Source organism: Peromyscus eremicus, chromosome 9 (genome assembly GCF_949786415.1).
Source record: "Peromyscus eremicus chromosome 9, PerEre_H2_v1, whole genome shotgun sequence".
NCBI lineage: Eukaryota > Metazoa > Chordata > Mammalia > Rodentia > Cricetidae > Peromyscus > Peromyscus eremicus.
The window spans coordinates 57,134,866-57,155,772 of NC_081425.1; the positions used below are offsets into that span (position 1 = coordinate 57,134,866).

Genomic DNA, 20,907 nt, shown 5'->3' on the forward strand with positions numbered 1-20,907 from the left:
CATACCCACATCTTCATGAAAATAAGGAGCAGACAAAGAGCCACTGGTACATTTCTTTGTCAATAATTATCTCCATATTCAATATGCATATAAATTATACTTTTAGAGATTTATTTATTTATTTTATGTATACGAATGCTCTATTTGCATGTACGCCTACACACCAGAAGAGGACATCAGATCTCACTACAGATGGTTGTGAGTCATCATGTGGTTGCTGGGAATTGAACTCAGGACCTCTGGAAGAGCATCCAATGCTCTTAACCTCTGAGCCATCTCTCCAGCCTCATACCTTTTTCTTTTAATCAACAAATCTCAGCAATAGTTGTGAAACACATGTGACTTGTTTTACACATCCATTCTACCCTAAATGGCCTTCAAGCAACTGGTCTGCAAACATACTGCAAACTTTCTAGCTTAAAAATAATGAATTAGAGCCCAGAAAATGACTTCCATGCCCTGGCCAGGCAGCTGGCTGTATTTAGCTCCACACACAGTTGTGGCCTCCCAGCATGGGCTGGGCAGGTGGTGAGGACAAATGAGCACCGTGTGCCCATGGCACTCAAGCCAGCGAGCGTCCTGGCTCCAGCGGCAGGAACAGTGGCAGAGGGGGCAGAGATGTGACGAGGGAACAGACAGGCACTTCAACCAGCACGGGGAAGTCAGAGACAGCTGAGCTCCCTGGCAGGGAGACAGAGAGGCATCCAAGCAAGAGGCCTGCAGGGCGCCTCTCTAGCCTCTCTACAGAGGCCGCTGCAGGAGGGACTCACTCTGTTCATGCTGGGAGAGCTAATACTCCTCCGGTTCAGCTTCCCCTTCCCTGTCAGCTGCTCCTTCACAGCCACTTCCTGGGGATTGGAAAACAGGCCAAGAAGAGGGTCACGTGAGAGATGCACACCAACACAGGCTTCAAGGTTTTCCCCCTTCGTTAAATGCCAGCCAAGACTTGACAAGAGAGAACAACCCCACTGCAATCACTGGATTATGTGAGAGTAAACTCTTCAGACTTCAGAAGCAACACCACCAAACTCCAGAAAGTCAAGGACAGAAGCAGGATGGCACTCCCCCGTGGCACTGTTGACCACCACTGACCTGACGAAGGCGATCTAAAGTCAGGAGGTTTTCCACAGCCAGCACACTCCTCAAGTACTTCTCAATATAGGCCTCGGAGTCAGCAGAAGCTGGGTTTTCCACGTTAGCTGCCATCCTTGCCAGTGCCTCTCGCTCCTCCACTCCCTGGGCATCCTGAAGAACAGAACGATGCATGATAAAGAAAGTATTAGCGAGGTTTCAAGCGCACACATGCACACTTCAGAAGAGCGGAAAGACACATGTTAGAACTATACTGAAAACATCATTACAGATGCTTCACATACACATGCTACACATGTACATGCTCACAAACACTCAAAAACATGCTTACACATACTGAGACATGCAGTCACACATACACACACATATATATCCACAGAGCTCTAAATTGACAAAATTCAATGGAATCCAAAGTTCCATTTAACATCTGCTTTCAGAACTCAAAATGCACTTTCCACAGAAGTCATGAACCATCATAAAGTCCCGGGATGACCAGGGAGGCTGGTTAGACAGCAGCTTTCGTGAGCATCCCAAACAGCAGTTGTTCCCATTCACAAACATTCACTACCAATTCCCAGTTGGAAAGGGTTCTGGAGGTGATCGGGAAGACAACCACCAAGACAACAGTTCTGTGAGAAGGCAGCATCCCTGAGACTCATGGGAGCTGGATCAGCCCACTAGACAAAGTGGAGAGCTGATGACCCCGGTACCCAAGTGGGATGCTGACGCAGTTGGACAAGGGAGTGGAAGAGGGCAGGGCAGCCCTAGCTGCTGCTGAGCAGCAGACACAGACACCCAGACTGCAGAGCTTCCAGCACTGCCTGAGGCCTCCCTGGGGAGCAGCAGTGGCCAAAGGCTCTGGAGAACAGATGTGAAATCCCACCCTGTCCCACTGACTGAGTGAGTCAGGAGGGGATGAGGAAACAATGTTTGCAGCCTCTGAAAGCCTGGCCAGTTACCAACCATTCTATCACACAAGGTGCTTAGTTATAAGCTGATTCGCCTACACTCCTTTCCTTTATGAATGAAGCACAGAGCAATCTCTCCTGAGTCCAAGATTTCATAATCACTCTGCTGCTGCCCACAGCTTCCTTGCTGACTGACTGGCTGGTGACTGCTGGGGACTAAATGCAGGGCCCCGCAGAGGCTATACAAGGGCACTCACTGTCAGAGTTACACCTCAGTCCTTGGCTGCTAGGGGGCTTCGTGTTTATCATAGGGTCTCACTAAGTAGCCCAGACCAGCCTCACACTCAGGATCCTCCCACCTCAGCTTCCCAAGTCTAGGATTAGAGACATGTCCACACCTGGCAACAGCCTAGTTTTCAAATGTCTAAGAGGCTTCACTTCAAGTTAAATACTTAAGTAGTTAATGTTTAATATGTAAGACTAACTTGGAAACCCCAGGAAAGAAGGAATTACTATTAGATGTTTTAAGAGACAAGAATGTTGCAACATAATGTGACAGGGAAGACAGTGCAGAGGTTCCTCCACCTTGTATTCTTGCTGAGGCCATTTCAGGTTTAACTAGAATTTGGTCTCCTTGATGGAGAATCTCATGGAAAATGTCCCAACTCAATTCTGGGGACCTGAGGTCAGGATGGCCTACCTAACTTAGCCTGTGTGTGCAGAATTCCCCACAGCTAACCATTTATCTTAGTTCCTATGAAACTGCTTGCTTCTGTGAAGCTCCCAGTAGCTGTGGAGTGAGATATCAAGATGTGGTTTTTGCCTTCAAAAACCTAGGTCCCCAAATGCCTGGATATGGTCCTAGCCGGCTGGAATACAGACAAAGTTGGCTATAAACTGTGTCTAGTGGTCGGTCACCTCTGCTGTGCTCCCTGTAACAGTAAGAAATCTAAAACAAAGCCCAGGTGCCAGCAGCTGCTTGCCTCCATTTCAGACTGTTAAAGCCGGTGTTGATCACCTACAATTCCAAAACTCAACAGAATCAATCCACAGACTCTAGTGAAGAGCAGGAGGCAGTCAGTGCCGACAGTGTGTGGGGAGGCCCCAGGTCTCCGGGACCTATGTACCCTCTCCCCAGAAGACATCATTCTCTGATTCAGAGTAAAGCATGCAAGCTCACTTTGCTAGCAAGGGGCAGAAACTGGCCTTCTTCTGCTTCCACATCAGACCTCAGTCTCTACACTGGACTGCTTCTGCCCTCTGTGACTAACACAACATTACTACTATCTATTGTGTTTTAGAATAAGAAGCTTTTCAAATGGAGTTCTTGGCTAGAGACGGCTCAGTGGGGAGCTGCACCTGCAGCCCAAATTCTTGGGTGGGTAACTTTTCGAGGAGTTAGCTCTTCAAGTGTTTATTTCCAGTTCAAACATCATAGAATCCTTTACCTCTGGGATATTGGAGACAATTTCAAAGGTCACTCCACAGCCAGGAATAGAGCTCCGATGAGACATCTTTTTTAGCAGACTTTGAGCAAAGCCCTAGAGAAAAAAATAAAATATAGACCATTATTTCCTCCCTCGCCAGCTGTTTACTGTAACAAAGAGGCACAAAGGGTACTGTTCACTCACAGCCAATGGAAGAGCCAGCTTCTGACATGTGTGAGAGCGCCCTAGCACCAAACACAGCTCTTCACCTCAGCACAGCACCAATGGACTGGCACCTACAGTGTGCCTCAGGTCCTGCACCTGACTAGAGGTCAGACCTGGGATCTGGAAGCTGCCACCAGGCATCCGGACAAACTCAGAAGACAGAAGATATGACAAAATGACCTTCTAAGAAGGATGGAGGCAAGGACTGGTGGCGCTTACACTCTCCTCCTCCAGCACGATAGACGTCTTGTACCATGAATATTGACAAGTTCAGGCATTAAATTCTTGACCAAAGCAGGATCGTTATGAAGGATGATTTAAGAGTGCCTGGTCATTGTTTATGCTGACTGCGCTCTTTGCACAGTTAGGAATTGAACTGTTGAATTAATGCATAGATGACTCATTTGGAGATGCTGCGAAGATTGAACATTCTGCAGAGGTTGAAGAGAGCAGCCATGAGGGCGGAATACAATTGAATAAAGATAAGGAGAGAGAATAGTGAATAGGCAGGAGGCAAAAGGTGATGTAGAAACATGCAAAACCCAAAGGAAAGAAAAAAACCAGTTGGTGTTAAAAATATGTAATTTTACAATCCTACCTAAAAATGATTTAGTTCCCATTTGGTGATCGTTAACTAATTTTTAAAAGAGTCTCTCAGCTGGGCAGTGGTGGCACACACGCCTTTGATCCCAGAAATGAGGAGGCAGAAGCTGGCTGACTTCTATGAGTTCAAGGCCAGCTTGGTCTATAAAGTGAGTTTCAGGACAGCCAAGGCTACACAGAAAAACTCTGTCTCAAAAAACTAATAATAATAATAATAATAATAATAATAATAATAATAATAATAATAGTCTCTCAGAACACCTGAAGTGACCTCTGATCCTCCCCCAACACCTGCCACCCACCTCCTCCCCGACAGAGCATCTTGGAATGGAAGAGGTCGTCCACTTCTTCATCACTTTAGGGCCTCAGTGATGCCTTGTAGCATTCAACAGAGACAGATGCATGGTACAGGCATCCATGGCTCCTATGGGTGGTAGAGGGTGCTGTTGCCTGACTGTGGCACCGCCCTGCCCTGCCAAGTGTTTGTCACTGTTCTATGAAGAAGCAATTTAAAGGAACTAAAGGAGAAGGAAGTGGCATGGCTTAAAATCCTTCCACCAAATCACTCCAACCGGGAAGAAATGAGCACATTTCTCCTACCCCAAAATACATGGTCACTCCACTGTGCCTCTCTGTTGGGAATGCTGCAGGTCAGGTAGCCAGGACAGCTGAATTAGAAATGGAAACTCACTCTTCAAGAAGCTCCCCAGAGCAGCAGGCCTCTCTCCATCCCTTTAGACTTCCCAGAAGAGAGACCCAGGAGTGAGTTGGAGACACGCAAATACTCTACAGCTAACCCCTGACCTGGATTTTATTGATGTTGGACCAGAGAGCTAAGGAGCTGCGATTTTAACAGCATTATGCCAGTCTTCATTTCAAAGATTGATATCAGTGTGACATTTAGAACTAAAGATTAATTTTTAGGGGTGGAGATTATATCTCAGAGTCTGTCAACCTTGACTATGTTCTTTCAAATGAGAAGATTTATTTCCATCTGTGCCTGTGTGTTCAGAATGTCCCACAAAAAGGTAACAGAGTGAATGAGGAGCCCCAGAACCCACCTTCCAAATCCTCACAAATCCAGTAACACAGGGTTTAAATCTTAGAGCATTTCTAGAAAACTCTTCTATATGTTAGGGTTCCTCCCTCCCTTTCCACCTCTTTGCTCTGCTGCCTGCCCAGCTTCTATGAAGTACCAGCTCAAAGCTCCCCTCCCCTCCAAGGCTATCCTCATCACTGTTTGCAGGATGCTAGCCAACCCTGCACCCCAGCACCCCATACAATAAAAGGAGGCCTGCTTAGGAACTCTGGAACGCAAATGGACTTTGGCTCTTTAAAGATCCACACTGAGCCAGGTGGTGGTGGCAGCTGTGGTAATCCCAGCACTCAGGAGGCAGAGACAAGAGGATCTCAGAGTTCGAAGACAGCCTGGTCTACAAAGGGAGTTCCAGGACAGCCAGGGCTACACAGAGAAACCTTGTTTCACAAACAAATCAAAAATATAGATCTATTTAAAATAATAATAATAAAAATAAAAACATAACGACCGAGACTGTTTCCTATTCAATGTTTTACAACCAAAGTCAAACTGGGAATCAAAGACTTCTGGGAAGAGAGGAGTCAGCACTCCCAGATGAGCACACAACTGACCCACCAGGGAACCTCCTCCAGTTGCTTGATCCAGAAGAACCCGCAACAACCAAGTTCCCGAACTTCCCCATGACAGGGCTCCCTTATGAATCACCCTGAGTCCTGTGAGAACACCGTGTGTGTTTAGAGACTGACAGCATGGTGAATGAGAGCAGGGACCTGAGAGAGGTAGGCTCAGAGCTCCATAAACCATGTCTGGAGAGTTCCTAGTGTCAGTGACACAGTCAGCCGGTGGTCACTCATCTCTCCCACCAGGGCTGAAGCCTCACCTGGCGCCCGTGAACATGGACACAAATCCTCTTGCGTAGGACCAGCTGCATGTCGGCAGGATGGCTGAGCTGGACGGTCACTCGCAGGATGAGGAACACTCGCTCATCAGCAGGAGTGCCTTTACTGAGCTGAGGACAGCTGTGCACTGCGGAGTCCCAGGAGGCCTCTGCCTTTGCCTGTAGAGGAGGCAGGGACAGACTTCACTTGCCTCGCCAAGGCCACACACCTCTTGAGAATACCATGTAGCTTGGGTAAAGGTTCTCTTTTGATAACTGCCCTGAAGACTTGTCAGAATGTGAATGTGTGGCTGCTGCCATGTGAGGCTACAAAGTACTGGGCATGGTACCTGTGTTGGTACCTAGGCTCATATATCTGAATGCCTGGTTCCCAGTTGGTGGACTGCTAAGGAAGGATTAGGAGGTGTGGCCTTGTTGGAGGTGTGTCACTAGAGGTGGGCCTTGAGGTTTCCAAAGCCTAGACCAGGCCCAGTCTCTCTCTCTCTCTCCCCTCTTCTCCTCCCCTCTCTCCCCCTCCTTTTTCTCCTCTCTCCCTTCTCTCTCCCCATCCCATCAGGATGTAAGCTCTCAGCTACTGCTCCAGTGTCATGCCTGTCTGTCTATCTGTCTGCCTGCCTGTCTGCTGCCACACGCCCCACCATGATGATGATGATGGACTAACCCTCTAAAACTGTAAGCAAACCCTCAATTAAGTATTTTCTCTTATAAGCTACTTTGGGCAATCTCTTTCACAACAACAGAACAGTAACTAAAATAGTACCTTATTAGCCTGTTTGCTATTAAATTATGTTTTTTAAAATGTTTAAACACCAAGAAAGATTGAAAATTTTCAGTACTGTGGACTTTGTGTACTGTTCCTTGATCTTCGCTCACTGAGACATGTGTCTGTTTAGCCCACAACCCAATCACTTTCAAGTACATTGCAGGTAAGTGTCACACCTAGGAAATGGACAGGATGCTATCCTGTTTGGATTTGTCCCTGTTCTCAGTCCAGGATTACAAACTGCAGCAACGTCATGGCCCCATAGTCCACGTCAACAGGGAGTGTTGCCAAGCCTGTCACATCACACCTGACCCAAGCAGGTTCAGGACTAAGGAAGGGCACAGTGTGATCGAGGGGAACCGGACTAATGTCCAAAGGCATGTCGGCAGGATGGCTGAGCTGGACTGTCACTGCCAGGATGAGGAGTTCCTTAGATACTCTACTGCTGGTACCATTTGTCAAGCATATTCAAAACCAGGGAATAACCCCTCAGGATTGTGCCCATCACACAGATTCAACCATGAGATCCAATCATTCAACAACAATTCTGCCTCACTGCCTTCATTTATTCTTTTGTTCTTTTTATGCTGAGACATGGTCTCACTCATAGCTCACACTGGGTTTGAACTCATGATCCTTATACCTCAGTCTCCCAAATGCTAGCACCACAGGTGTGTACCACCAGGCCTGGCTTCCTTTTTCTCCTCTTTAAAGAGGTTTTAGGTCAGACATGGTGTTCCATACCTTTAACCCCAGCACTTGGGAGGCAGAGGCAGTAGATCTCTTTGAGTTTAAAGCCAGTCTGCTCTACCTAGCCAGTTCCAGGCCAGCCAGGGCTACATAGTGAGGTCCTGTAATGAAAGTTCTTATGAAAGAACTGCAGAACAGGTACCAATCCATGTCCTTCCAGCCTGTAGCTCCCTATACTTCAGTGGAATCAACAACCTCCTCCCTCCTCTCAGGGCAGAAGCCAGTGGATGCTGTCCACACTGACATGGGTCCCTCACCAAGAAAGGAAGGGAGAAGGTAGACGGAGTGGGGTATGAGGTTCAAGCTTCCCTCTAACTACTAATAGAGTTTTCGCTTATACTGTGGAGGCCACTATCTCGCTGACATCAAAGGCTCCCGGCAGGACTGGGAGCTCCTTATCTGCTTCTCCAGGGTATGCTGACTTACCTCCCCATCTTGCTGTTTCACAATCTGCAGCTCAAAGAACTCCTCCTCCTCTTCCCCAGTCAGGGTAGCATCCCATCCGGCTTCTGGGTCATCAAGATTATCCTGAGAGCTGAAATCATCGGCTGAAAGCAGGGCTTTCACTCAACACCAGATCGTTTTCAAAGACACCCCTCCTCCCGCCCTGGCTAGCTGAACCAACGTGCTTATTATTAAAATTCTTCTGCTTCAAACTTCACTTGCTTTCTGCACTGCAGTCTCCAATAACACTGATGATAACCATTTAATAGTTCACAGATCCAAGAGCCAGAAAGTGCTTCGAGAAATTACCCACGCTGCTCCCCATGTGTCATATTTTACATGGAAGGCAAAGGAAGCCAAGATACCCAAGAGGGTTCTAGAGGTCAGCTCATAAATGGTAATGATGGGATCACAGCCCAATTTCCCCACCCTTTAGTGCACTTAAGGAAGAAGAAGAAAGCGAGAGCAATTCCTGACAGTTAAGCCTAACAAAAGTGCAGACTGGCTAATGGACCTGGCAAGTGCACAGGGCCCTGTGGTCACTCGGTCCCGAGCCTGGCTTCCCAGTGCCCCATCTACCTAAGCTCGTGCCTACACAGCAAAGAAAGTGCACTTGTGTGGACCACTAATGTGGAGTGCTGAACAAAGTTCTGACCATCGCTTCAGACTCCCAGGCTAATGTGGTACATCTACACAATGGACTTTTATTCAGCCATAAAGAAGAATGACATTATTCACTGCAAGAAAATGGATGGAACCAGAGATCACCATGTTAAGTGAAAGAATCGAAACATCCAAGTCATGTATTTTTCCCCCACAGAGTATGAAAGTAAAAGGGGAACTACAAGGGAGGCAGGGAGTTGTCTAAAGAGAAGGAGGAAGATGTGGGGAAAGAGGGAGGGAGAAAAACACAAATACTGCCTTTTCGCTCATACGCAAATCTAGATCTATCTATCTATCTACCTACCTACCTATCCATCCATCCATCCATCCATCCATCCATCATCCATCTATCATCTATCTGCCCTACCTACCCATGTGAGAGGAAAGCAGGAGAATGACTTGGCGGAAGGAAGGGACCCATGGAAGGGGAGCAGGAAGGACAGGAGAATAATGTGAGAGTGTACATATGAGCAAAGCATAATGTATGTACATATGAGAATGTCATGATAAAATTCATTATTTCATATGCTAACAAAAAAACAGCTGTTTTGTGTGTTTTCCTAAACCTCAATCCTTCCCAATCTCTTAAAGCTTCTTCAGCTGCCTACGTGTACGAAGCCCAACATAAGAGCAGGCCAGAGCCCACCTCAGCCTCCAGGCTCATGAGCTCAAGGTAAACAGTCTCCTGTGACAGCTCTCAAACAGTTCCCACCCCACAGACGGACAGGTGCTGTGACTGTCCCGTGTCCCTCCAACCTGTGCATGTGTGAGATCAGGCACAGGATGCTGGGTCCCTCAGGCATCCTAGCACACGGCCACGCAGTGAAGGGACCACTGAGGACACCCAGGCTTTTCTATTTAGGGAAGTTCGTGTTAATACACACTTCTGCAGGTGTTTCATGGAGCCTAACTGCTGACTTCTTATTTTTAGCTCCCTAACCTACCTTTGCATTTTCTATTTTCCCTCCTATAGACAGAGACCAGTGGGAAGGGTGTGTGGGGGTTGGGGTAAAACAGTTATGTAAAAAGGAAAATAAGCAAGCAGGGTTAAGTTCACAGGAACTCACAGAAAAGCTGAGAAATTCATTAAATAATGCTAAGAAAACATAGGATCTCTAGTTGCTGGTCTCTTCCTGACGGAAGTTTTCTTCTGAGCACTGAAGTCAGAACATATTTTCAGTATAGAAAAGCATCCTAAATTGGTGGCAAACAAGGCATTCTCACAGAAGCAGGGCTGCAACATGGAGATGCGTCCATCACTGCCATTGCTGCTACGCTGGGCTGGAGCTCAGTGGGAGCACACTTGTCTAGCATGTGTGAGTCCCCAGATTCAATCCTCAGCTCTAGGGACAGAAATTGAATGAAATGGAGAGAGGGAGAGAGGAAGAGGATGGAGAGAGGGAGTGAAAGAAGGAGAGATGGAGGGAGAAAGAGAGAGCTCACCACAGCAAGAGCGATATTGAGATTGACTTCACACAACTAGTCTCTGTCCAGCATGGACTATGGAACCCAGAGTACTGGTCCTCACATCAGGGTTACTACAAACCCACAACACAGTGGCTAGATCCACAAAGTGTCACCCTGTCTGTCACCACTTCATCACGGTAAGCCTCCAGGAACCACCTCGAACTTACCGTTTAAGTCCAGGAATATGACAGGAATGTGGGTCTCCATTCCAGGCACTGGGGTCCTAAATCAGGAAGGACAGGTTTTATCCAGTATCCGAGACACAAAAGACTCATGTCACTCAGGTGACAATGGTCTGGCCACTTATCTCACTCTAAGTTGGTGTAACAAGGTTCATGGTTGACTATACAAGCTGCCTCCTATGCTGGGACATGGGAGCTCACTGTTATAGGCCCACCCACCGTCTCACCATCAGCCTGTTTAAAGCTTTCTTCCTTGCCAAATGACATACTTAAGGGCTCCTTGTAGCTTAACTTGCTATTTTTAATTTCTGTCAAGTGTCAGAGAACATTTGCTGACAGCATAGCTTAAGCACCTAAACCAAAAACTGGTTGAGATGCAGTTTTCTTATGACCTAACATTCTTTTAAGGGAATGAATGATTCAAGTAATTAACATATTAACTATTTTTTAATGCTAAGTGCAGTGGTACTAAATATTGATTTAAGTTCTCAGAAATCCTAATTACCTTGGCTAATAACAATATTATTTAATAAAACAGTTTCAGGCCATAGTCATATCCAACTCATGAAAATAATTTAGCAGTCCTTCAATACAAATAGCTCTGTTCTCACACACCATGATGAACCATCCATTAAATGCAGCACTGCCAAAAAAAAAAAAAAAAAAGGAGGTACCTGGTCGCGCCTGGGGGTTTCAGAAGACACACTGTAGGACCTTACCATTCTGCTGGTGCCCCTGGAATGCCACTGCCAGCAGAGGGCACCATCACTGCATTTCTCTCCTCTGTGAGCGTCAGCCGCATCTCCAGGAGCTGTGCCTCTCGGTCGGCATCATCCTCAGTTTTGTCTAGAAGGGAGTCAGGGTTAGGTCTAGCAATCCTGCCTGCTGTCCCCACATATTTCCTAGATTTACTAGATTTTATTTGTTTGTTTGTTTACCGTGTGTGTGTGTGTGTGTGTGTGTGTGTGTGTGTGTGTGTGTGTAAGGGGGAGGGAGAGACTGTACGTGTGTACCTTGTGCATGCAGGAACCCCCAGAGGACTGAAGAGGGCATCATACCCCTGGAACATGAGTTACAAACGGTTGTGAACTGCTATCAGGTGGGAGCTGAGACTGAACCCAGGTCCTTTGCAAGAGCAGTAAGTGTTCTTAACCACTAAGCCATTCCTCCAGCCTGTTTCCATATTGTCTTTGAGTGAACATGATCTCCCGAGGTCAATGGGAATTTACAGAGGCTTCTTACTCACAGACCTCTGGTACAGGGTCTGATAGTCTGCCTCAGCTTCCAAGCTCCCAGGACCTCCAACAAGAAATATCAGCACCTCTCTCCCAGTCACTTTTCAATGTGTATGAATGTTTTGCCTATACGTATGTCTGTGCCCCATCGCCAAATGGAACTACAAAAAAAATATTTCAACCAAATAAAGGCTATGCCCCCAAGCCAAGAACAGGCATCCACCCTCACTACCATATTCATTGGGCCATCAGCTGGCTACAAGAGGGCCATCGACAAGATGCCCTGGCTGCACTGCCATGGGAGGGAAATGTCCAACTTGTTCTTCCTACCACGTTTACTGACGAGCTTCTGCAGTTGCTGATCCAAGTATTCTTGACGCTTGGTTAATGCATTGAGCCATTTTCTACGCAGCCTCTCTAAATCCCTATCCTGTAAGGAAACAGGGGAAGCCAACTCAATACAATATCAGGCAACACGTCCGAGACAGACACTCCCTGACTAGCCTCACTCTTTTAACTCCAATACACAAGCAGCATGCAACAACTGCCTTTCTTTCTTCTTTTCCTTTTTAAAGACAAGGTCTAATAAAACCCAGATTGGCCTGGAACTCATTCACTATGTGTAGCTGAAGATGACCTTGAACTTCCCAAGTCTCTGTTCCCACCTCTGAGTGCTGGGATCATAGGCCTCTGTCACCATGGCCAGCATCAGCGGGGTAATGGAAGGTGAGTCTAGGACCTCATGTTCGCTAGGCAAGCATTCTACCACCTGTGCTTTGTGCCAGCCCAACATGTAGCACCAACAGCGACTCTATCTACAATTCAGATCAGAACTCCCAGAACAGACAGCATTCGGGTACTCTAGAGTAGACAGGCCCTGAAGAACTGGTTCTCTTTGTACTTGCTGAGAAACATCTTCTATGAGGTTGCCTTGCTGGACAAGACTCACAAATTGTACTTAGCAAGCCCCAAACTTCTACCCCACAGAACCACAGGAGAACCCTTCTAGTCTCTAGCCACTGCCTCCTCCTATTGCATCACACTAGCCTCCCCAGGGTGACAGCACCTAAGTGTGTCTCCTCCTTGAGTCTGTGCATTTGGGAGGCAGTGGTGGGCGAGAGGACAGGGGTCGTTATCCACAGCCTGAACTCCACCAGTCAACACCTGCCAGCATGCCAACCTGACCTCATTTCCTTCAGTAACGTGGTTAGGGGGCTGGGTGGTTCAGAGGAATGCTGCAGATGTAGAGTATCTGGATTTCACTAGGGCACTTAACCAAATAGCCTATGACATTCCTGTGGACAAGCTGGAGAAACATGCTATGCATCTTCTCTAAGTGGCACCACAGGACTCAAGTACCACATCCAGAGAGCAGTGACGAATGGGGTGATGTCTATTGAAAAGAAGACTCCATGGCGGTACCATACTGAGTTCAACCCCAGCTGAACGATGAGGTGTTTTTGTTTTCTTTTTTTTTTTTTTTTATCAGTGACTTATAGGAAGGCAGACGTTTCTATCAAATTAGGATGATGCAAAGCCAGGAGAGTGACTACAGTGGATGACATAATCAGGCTCCAAAGAGCCCGGGCAGTCTTAAATGATGACTAACAAGATGCAACTTCACAGACATAAACAAAATCTGGCACATTAGGAAAAGAAAAGACAGGAGAAACAAAACCCCCCAAAACTAACGGACAAGTCAAGGAAGTGGGCATTCAGGATGACCTGGCTTCACACACATATGTGCCCCCCACTCCCCCCTGAACCGTGGGTGACTCAGTTCAAGGTGAACCCAGGTAAGGTATCTGGGAGGTGGTTGTAAAACAGTCCAATGTAGAGGCCCTGACTAGGAAAGGATTTCCTAGCTCTCCAACCCCCCTCCATGATACCCAGCATGCCATACTTTGTTTGACTTTCGGGAAAAGCAGAATTGTTTAATTATCAAGTAGCAGTGCGAAGAGATCCTGGCCTGTGTAATTAAGCACTTGAATCAAGCTGATTTGATGAGGCCAACAGGTGCTCAATTACCTGGTAGCTGTCCATGTCCTCCTCTTCCTCCTAAAAGAAAACAGTATATTATGTAGAACCAAAACAATTATTTACCACAAATCAGGCTCCATACACAAGCACAGGCTTCTCCCACAGTTCCCGTCTTCTTGTTTAGTTGATACATCACACCCTGACCGCCCACCCAGCCTCACTCCAGCCCTCCACTGTCAGGAAGCTGGGAAGACTAGGAGCTTGTGGAGGAGAGTGAAGAGGCTCCCCTGACCTTTTCCAAGTGAGCACAATGCTCTCCCTGCTGGGCTTACAACCCCCAACACCAGGGGAAATCAAACACCTGCTGGCAAAGAGTCTTTACCAGCCAGTGGGGGGTTCTATACAGGGGTGGGCCACGGGAGGAAGTTAATCACTATTAGCTTGGTGGTTTGCCAGGCTGAGAGGTTTTAACTCTCAGTTCACCACACACCAGGACAACACACAGTACCAGCCTGGTGCAAGGGCCTCTTGTTAAGGTAGTGCGCTGAAGAAGACACTAATAGCAAAGACAGGATTGGGGCAGCAATGTCTCAAAAGATTCTGGTCCGCTGCTGTCTTTCCAAAATAGGCACAGAAACTTACATGGGAGGCCTCGTGGGTCTTGGGGGACCTGAGTGGTCGAACTTTCACACACCCGATGCCGACCGACACTATGCACTCCTCCATCAGTGGTAAGGTCCCTGACTCCTGCACAGACTTCACTTCGACCTGAACTCGCCGGGACTGCCCCTGCAGCACAGAGAGATTCGGGAACACACACAAAAATATCAGTTTCTTGACTTTCAAAACTCTGGTTTAGAGAGACCCCTACAGCCTGATAAAAGAAATGCAGTTGGTTTGTGAGACGGTCCTCATAACTGTTAAATACTAAAGCACAAATTCAAACCTCCTCAGGAAAATATATTTTCCTTCAAGCAGACAGAGGACCAAATGAACATAATTTTTATAATTCCCAAATAATAAGAAACTAGAAGAAAACTTGTGTGTTTTGTTTAATGAAAGCTAGGGGCTTGCTCTGTAGCGCTGGCAGGTATAGTACTCACTACGTATGTACCCTGGCCTACCCCTGACTTCAAGGCAATCCTCCTAGCTCACCTGCCAAATGCTGGCATGTGACAGAACACACAAGTAAATGAAAACTCACAAGCAAAGGAAATGTACACAGTGTCTAATTAAAAAATGTTCAACTGAACCAGGTGTGGTGGTGCACACTGTAACTTTAGCACTCAGGAGATGGGCACAGAAATCTCTGGGAGTTCAGGGTTAGCCTGGGATGCATAGAGTTCCAGGACAGCGTAGTCTATACAGCGTTCTGGGGCTCCACAGGGAGGCCTTGACTGAAAAAGAAAAAGACCAACTTTCTGATAAGGTAACTATGAGAGCCTCCATTTCCACCTGCTAAGCTAGAAATTATTTCCAAAAGAGCCAAAATTTATGAAACAGGTATATCAAGCCTGTGGGATAGGAATTTAAACTAGTCAAGCTTGCTCTAGGACCAAGTAACTTCAAACTGAGTAACATTTGCCACAGAATTCAGCAATCAAGCATATGGATAGGAAATCTGGAAGCATGGTCAAGAACAAAGCAGCAGATCTCCATTAAATGCATAATCCTGACAACTGGTTAAAGTGTGGTGGCCTGTGCAGTCACTAAGTGACTGAGGCAGAGGGACACTTACGGCCTACGTTAAAGTGCAGGATCCCAAAGTCAGCATTCAGTCTGGTTTTAAAGGTAAGAATTTCAAGGCGGTGGTGGAGCACGTCTTTAATCCCAGCACTGAGGCAGAGGCAGGCAGGTCTCTGTGAGTTCGAGACCAGTCTGTTCTACAGAGCAAGTTCCAGGACAGCCAAGGCTACACAGAGAAACCCTGTCTCAAAACCCCTCCCCCTACCCCTCCCCCCCAAAAGAATTCAGCTGTGTCGTCGCCCCGCCCCCCCCCGCCCCCCCAGCACAGTGCTGTTTCCGCAGCACCGTGTCTCTGCACGGCACTGTGGCTGAAGAGCCTCTCCTTTGGCTCAAGTTTCTCACTAATTATGAATGCATCTGAGAAAACTCATTTGCTTCTACCTTCTAGAACAATTAGAAATTTAAATATTTAAGCAAACATTCTCTTTCCTTCAATCTTTTCTCATGGTTTTCTTTGAATACTTTTAACATTCATCTCTAGAGCAGTTCTAATAATACAGGTTTTTAAAGATTCTTAAAAATTTTATGTACATGTGTGTGTATTTGTGAATATACGCCATGTGACTGTTAAGGGCCTCAGATCTCCTAGGGCTGGAGGTACAGGTGATTGAGAGCCATGCGACCTGGGTGCTGGGAACCAAACTTGAGTCCATGGGCAGAGCAGAAAGTATTCTTATCACTGAGCCATCTCTCCAGCCCCCTACTGTTGTATTTGAAGTATGGAAACTCTAGAGAATAGCCTACTATTTTAGAATGATGTAAAGTGTGGTACAAAGAGTATTTCCAAATTATCTGTGCCAATTACACTGAGATTTTCCACTCTCTGGAATACATGTAACATGAAAGCAGGGGAGGATACAATCTGGGGAAGAGGAAGAGCCAGCAAGAGGGGGTGTGAGGGAAGGAGTGGGGGACTGGTATGAATAAGCACTAAGTATGTGAGCAGATGCAGGAAACTGTCATCAGGAAGACTTACTTTCTGCTAACCAAGCAAATTACGAATGGAGACCCTCCCCGTCACTGTCAGTCAGAAGCCAAGACTGGCAGATCGCCACTCTCCAGTAAGCGGTGACTGGTCCACGTCTCTCTCTGCTGCATGGCCTCAGCCACACACACTCAACACCTGCCTCATGTCAAGCAAATGGCTTTATACAGCACTCTCCTAACTGTCGCCCAAACCCACGCCCCTGGTGCCAGCCTCCTCTCCACGTTCCAGGTGAAGGAGTCACAAGTACACAGCTGGGACCTGGCAGCTCAGTCCATTCACACTCAGTCCTTTCTACAACTTTGTACGGCTTTCCTCGTGTTCAGGAGCGTACAAATAATGCTGGGTACGTCACCTTACATCCCACTCTTCGAGTCTAAGTTTTCTTTGAAAGCTTCTCTTTTCAACCCAGCAAGAAGGCTCACCCAGTAAAGGTGTTTGCTTCAAGACTGACGACCTGAGTTCAATTCCCAGGACATGAACAGTAGAGAAAACCACTTCTGCAAATTATCCTCTGACCTCCACTGTGTCCTGTGGCATATAAACTCACACACAAACACGTACATACAAAGTAACAAAATGTTTTTCAAAAAAGCTTAGTCTTTAACCTTTTTAGAAACTACTTTTAAAATATCATAAGTAGCAAGACTCTTGGTAGTAAAAGAAAATGTACATAACATAGGAAATAATTTTAATATAAGAAATGGGTTTGAAAAAAATTTAAAAAGGGCCAATGAGATGGTTAAGTAAGTAAAGGAGCTTGCTGGCATGCCTAACAACCTGAGTTCAAACCCCAGGACTATGTGGAAAAAGAAGAAAGCAAAGTCTCACAAGCTGTCCTCTGACTTCTAAATGCACATCTACCCACATTCATACACAATAAATAAATGTCAATAAATTTAAATTTTTCAAAGAAATGGGCTTGACCATTGTATATTTAATCATCATCATCATCATCATCATCAAGAATTCTATTCAAAGGAATCCACTGTAAGCCTTCTGGTGTCAAGGGATATACTATGACAACATCCCAATCTTGGTACCTGCCGGAGCTGGAAGATCCCTCCTGTTGAGACATCTTTTGCGGCAATCACTTCCACAGGGCAGTATTCACCATTCTCATTCTGTTCCAAGATCTGAACCCAGAATTCCAACTTCCTGGTGACTTCACTCCACCTAAGAAATACATGCAGTCCTTGGGAAGTTACACCTCTCTCCAGGGGGCAGGGTTTCATGTATAGCAGATTGTGCTCAAACTTGATACATAGTCGAAGGTAACCTTTAAGTTCCAATCCTCCTGCCTCCTCCTGCTGAGGTTACAGGGATGTGCCAACATACCAGTCTATGCAGTAAATCCAGGGCTTCATGCATACTGGTTAAGCACCCTACCAACGGAGCCACTTTGGCAGCTCCCAAACCATGCCTCTACTTCAGTGCAGACAGCTTAGGATCTTACGTTTGACTTAACAGTGAGAATGACCATAAACAGAGGAGCCCAGGGAAACGATCTTCAGATTAGGAAAAAATGCACAGCACATAACGGCTAACAGTATGAACAGAAAGTCAAACTCACATCAGATACATCAGCATCAGATACATCAGCATCAGATACAGGCTGGCTCCTTGGTTTTCTGCTGTGGTTTTTGAGGACTGAATCCAGGGCAGCCTTCATGTGCTGAGCAAATGCTCTACCACTGAGCTACAGCTTAATCACAGGCACTTTTATTTTGTTTCAAAAATTATAGTGTCGGGTGAGAACAATGGCTCAGAGTTCAAACCCACATAAACAGTGGGTGCAGTAGCCCACCAGTAATCCCAGTAAACAGAAGACACACACATAGGGCTCTCCAGAGTAAGGTGGACAGCTAGACTAGCTGAACTGGGGAGTTCTGGGTTCAAGAGAGAGACCCTGCCTTGATATATAAAGTGGAGAGCAACTGAGGAAGAAATGTTACATCAACCTCTGGCCTCTACATGCATACACACATGTGCCTAGACAACTTGTGAACATGAGTGTGTGCGTGTACACACACACACAGCATACTCACAGGGTCGGGGAATGACAAATACATTTGAAAATGACTATCCAATGACTGACATACTCTAGTCGGTACACAGAAGCCAAGCACAGGATGCTCTTCTCAGAGGAAGGTGTCATCTGTGACTTGAGGAGGATGTGCTCTCAGATCAGTAAGAAAATGCAGAAAATAAATCTCACCTTCTAATTTAGGATTTGATAAAAAAAGAAAATCTGTTTCTCATCTACAATTAGACGGAAGTAAAAACATCCCCTCTTCAGTCATTCCCTTTTAATTCTTTCATGTTATCAAATGCCTACCTTCCTCCCATCACTGACATACTCAAAACTGGAAAGTGTTAGGGGTGCTGAACTGTGCAGCACTTGCCCAGCATGTGTGAGGCCCTGGGTTCAAACCCCAGCAGCACAAAATCAAACAAGCAACCACCACCAACAAACATCTATGAGCTAGAGGCAGGGTCAACACGAATGCTACAGCAGATTGCCATCCATCTCTCCACAGCTGGTTAATCAGACAAACTCACTGTGGTAAGTGACCTTCTCTTACACTTCACTTCTCTGTTGCTTCTTAAACACCCATGTGCTTTTTCCATCATTCTCTGAAGTTCACTCCTTTAAGGAAATTATACTGGGAGACTAACACCCTAGAGACAAACCTGGTGATGCTCAGGAGAAGGTGGCCATTCGTTTATAACAGTGATGGCTCAAGAGTTCAAGTGCTCGATGCACAAGCATGAGACCCACTAGAGTCTAGAGCTCCAGAACACACATTAATGCTGGTGAATCAATGCCTGCCTGTAATTCCAGCTCTGAACATGCGGACACACTGGATCCTTGAAGCAGGCTGGCTAGCCAGCTTAGCCCTGCTGGTTAGCTCCGGTTTTGAATGAGGGACCTTGTGCCTCAATGAATAAGGTGGAGAGTGACTGAGGAAAACTTCCCATGTCAATTTTGACCCCCACTCATGCAAGTATGTATACACACATGTACATACCACACATACACAAGGGAAAAAAATAATTTATAAATAAGTGACGGTCATCTCCAGCAATTTTTCTAAAACTAGAAATGGGAATCCAGGGAATACCAAAAACTCACCTGTCCCGAAGACTCCTTGTTTTTGCTTGGATGATTCCCAAATCCCACAGGGCTGGGTTTTTCCGAGGATCATTCATTTTATGTCCATATACTTCAATGGCCAGTGCCCCATCTGAGAGATACTCAATGAAGTCTTCTGTGATATTCACATTGAACTCCTGAAACACAACAGCTCATTGCGGAGCAGTACACACTGCCTGGGTCTTTGGACCACTTAAGCCAGGCTTCACATCCTTCATGGTATTAGGGAGGAAAGACAGAGACAAAGGCCACTTTCCTCATAGAACAGAATGGTTATTTAATACAACAGCGATGTGCACACAGACTAACACTCTTGCTTTCAAATACAGTATAGCACTGAAGTGGGCTGGAGAGATGGCTCTGTGCATAAGACCGAGTACTGCTTTTCTAGGACCCACATCTGGTGACTCACAACTACCTATAATACCAGATCCAGGGGACTGATATCTCTGGTCTCTGTGGGTCCCTGTACTCATGTCACACATCCACAAAGAAACACACTGATTTAAAAAAAAAATAATCTTTTAAAATTAAAAATACATAAACATAGCCATGACTTTAAAACTTCTCATTCTGAAAGACTAATCTATAAGAATAGCAAATTATTTTGTTAGCAGTATTTTAGGAGCCTCTTTTCATTTTTGTTGGGGGTCAAGTGTAGAGTAAATAGCAAAAGCCAGTCCAAACCCTGATGGTTACCAGCCAAAGGAAGTGATGGTCACTACTTTGAGTTTATTCAGCCCACAAAAACATCATCGTTAGTGATAACTGGTCAGGACCCGTGGAAAGAGTGAGCAATCAACAGGGCAGAACAAGAGGTGCCCAGCAGGGTGGTCTCTGATCTTGTTACCTTCAGGTTCACTAAAACACTAGTTTCTTAACCCTTTTATAAAACACAGGCTCCCTCTGGAAAAGAGTGCTCACGTATACATCTACACAGCTTGTCTTCCTTTGTACAGACGTTAACTCTTGATTCTGGATATGCTGAATGAACTAACCCTTTGGTCTAGGACTACAGAATACTCTAAGACAAATAGTGGCACAATCATCCAGAGACGCAGCAGCACTCACTCCTTAGCTGTGTTTACATGAATGACGTAGACACTGAGAGACTGAGCAGGGACTCACACTGCAATGGTCGAACACAACCATACACTGTGGCTCCTTGCTGGTGGGAGACGAAGAGGTATCCACTTCGGGGGCAACAGTCACTGGCTCCTGCTGATCCCAGAAGTCGTATTTGCAGAATACAAAGTGGCACAGATGCTGCGGCAACCCTGTGGCTTGGAGTATTTTAACCTGAAGGGAAAGAAGGCTCCATTTGTCTCGACCAGCAGGATCCA

General features: G+C 46.2%; 1 protein-coding gene across 1 annotated transcript in view; it reads right to left on the minus strand.

Annotated features, from left to right (window-relative positions):
* Positions 1–20,907, minus strand: part of Kif13b (kinesin family member 13B) — a 94,760-nt gene that overhangs the window by 27,576 nt on the left and 46,277 nt on the right. The window contains exons 19-31 of the mRNA XM_059273479.1: positions 20,693–20,863; positions 19,544–19,701; positions 17,451–17,583; positions 14,319–14,465; positions 13,725–13,754; positions 12,027–12,126; positions 11,181–11,307; positions 10,447–10,502; positions 8,132–8,253; positions 6,175–6,351; positions 3,449–3,541; positions 1,093–1,245; positions 771–848 (exon numbers count right to left, since the gene is read on the minus strand). Coding sequence (XP_059129462.1) covers positions 771–848; positions 1,093–1,245; positions 3,449–3,541; positions 6,175–6,351; positions 8,132–8,253; positions 10,447–10,502; positions 11,181–11,307; positions 12,027–12,126; positions 13,725–13,754; positions 14,319–14,465; positions 17,451–17,583; positions 19,544–19,701; positions 20,693–20,863 — 1,545 coding nt within the window. The remainder of the gene's footprint in view (positions 1–770; positions 849–1,092; positions 1,246–3,448; positions 3,542–6,174; positions 6,352–8,131; positions 8,254–10,446; positions 10,503–11,180; positions 11,308–12,026; positions 12,127–13,724; positions 13,755–14,318; positions 14,466–17,450; positions 17,584–19,543; positions 19,702–20,692; positions 20,864–20,907) is intronic.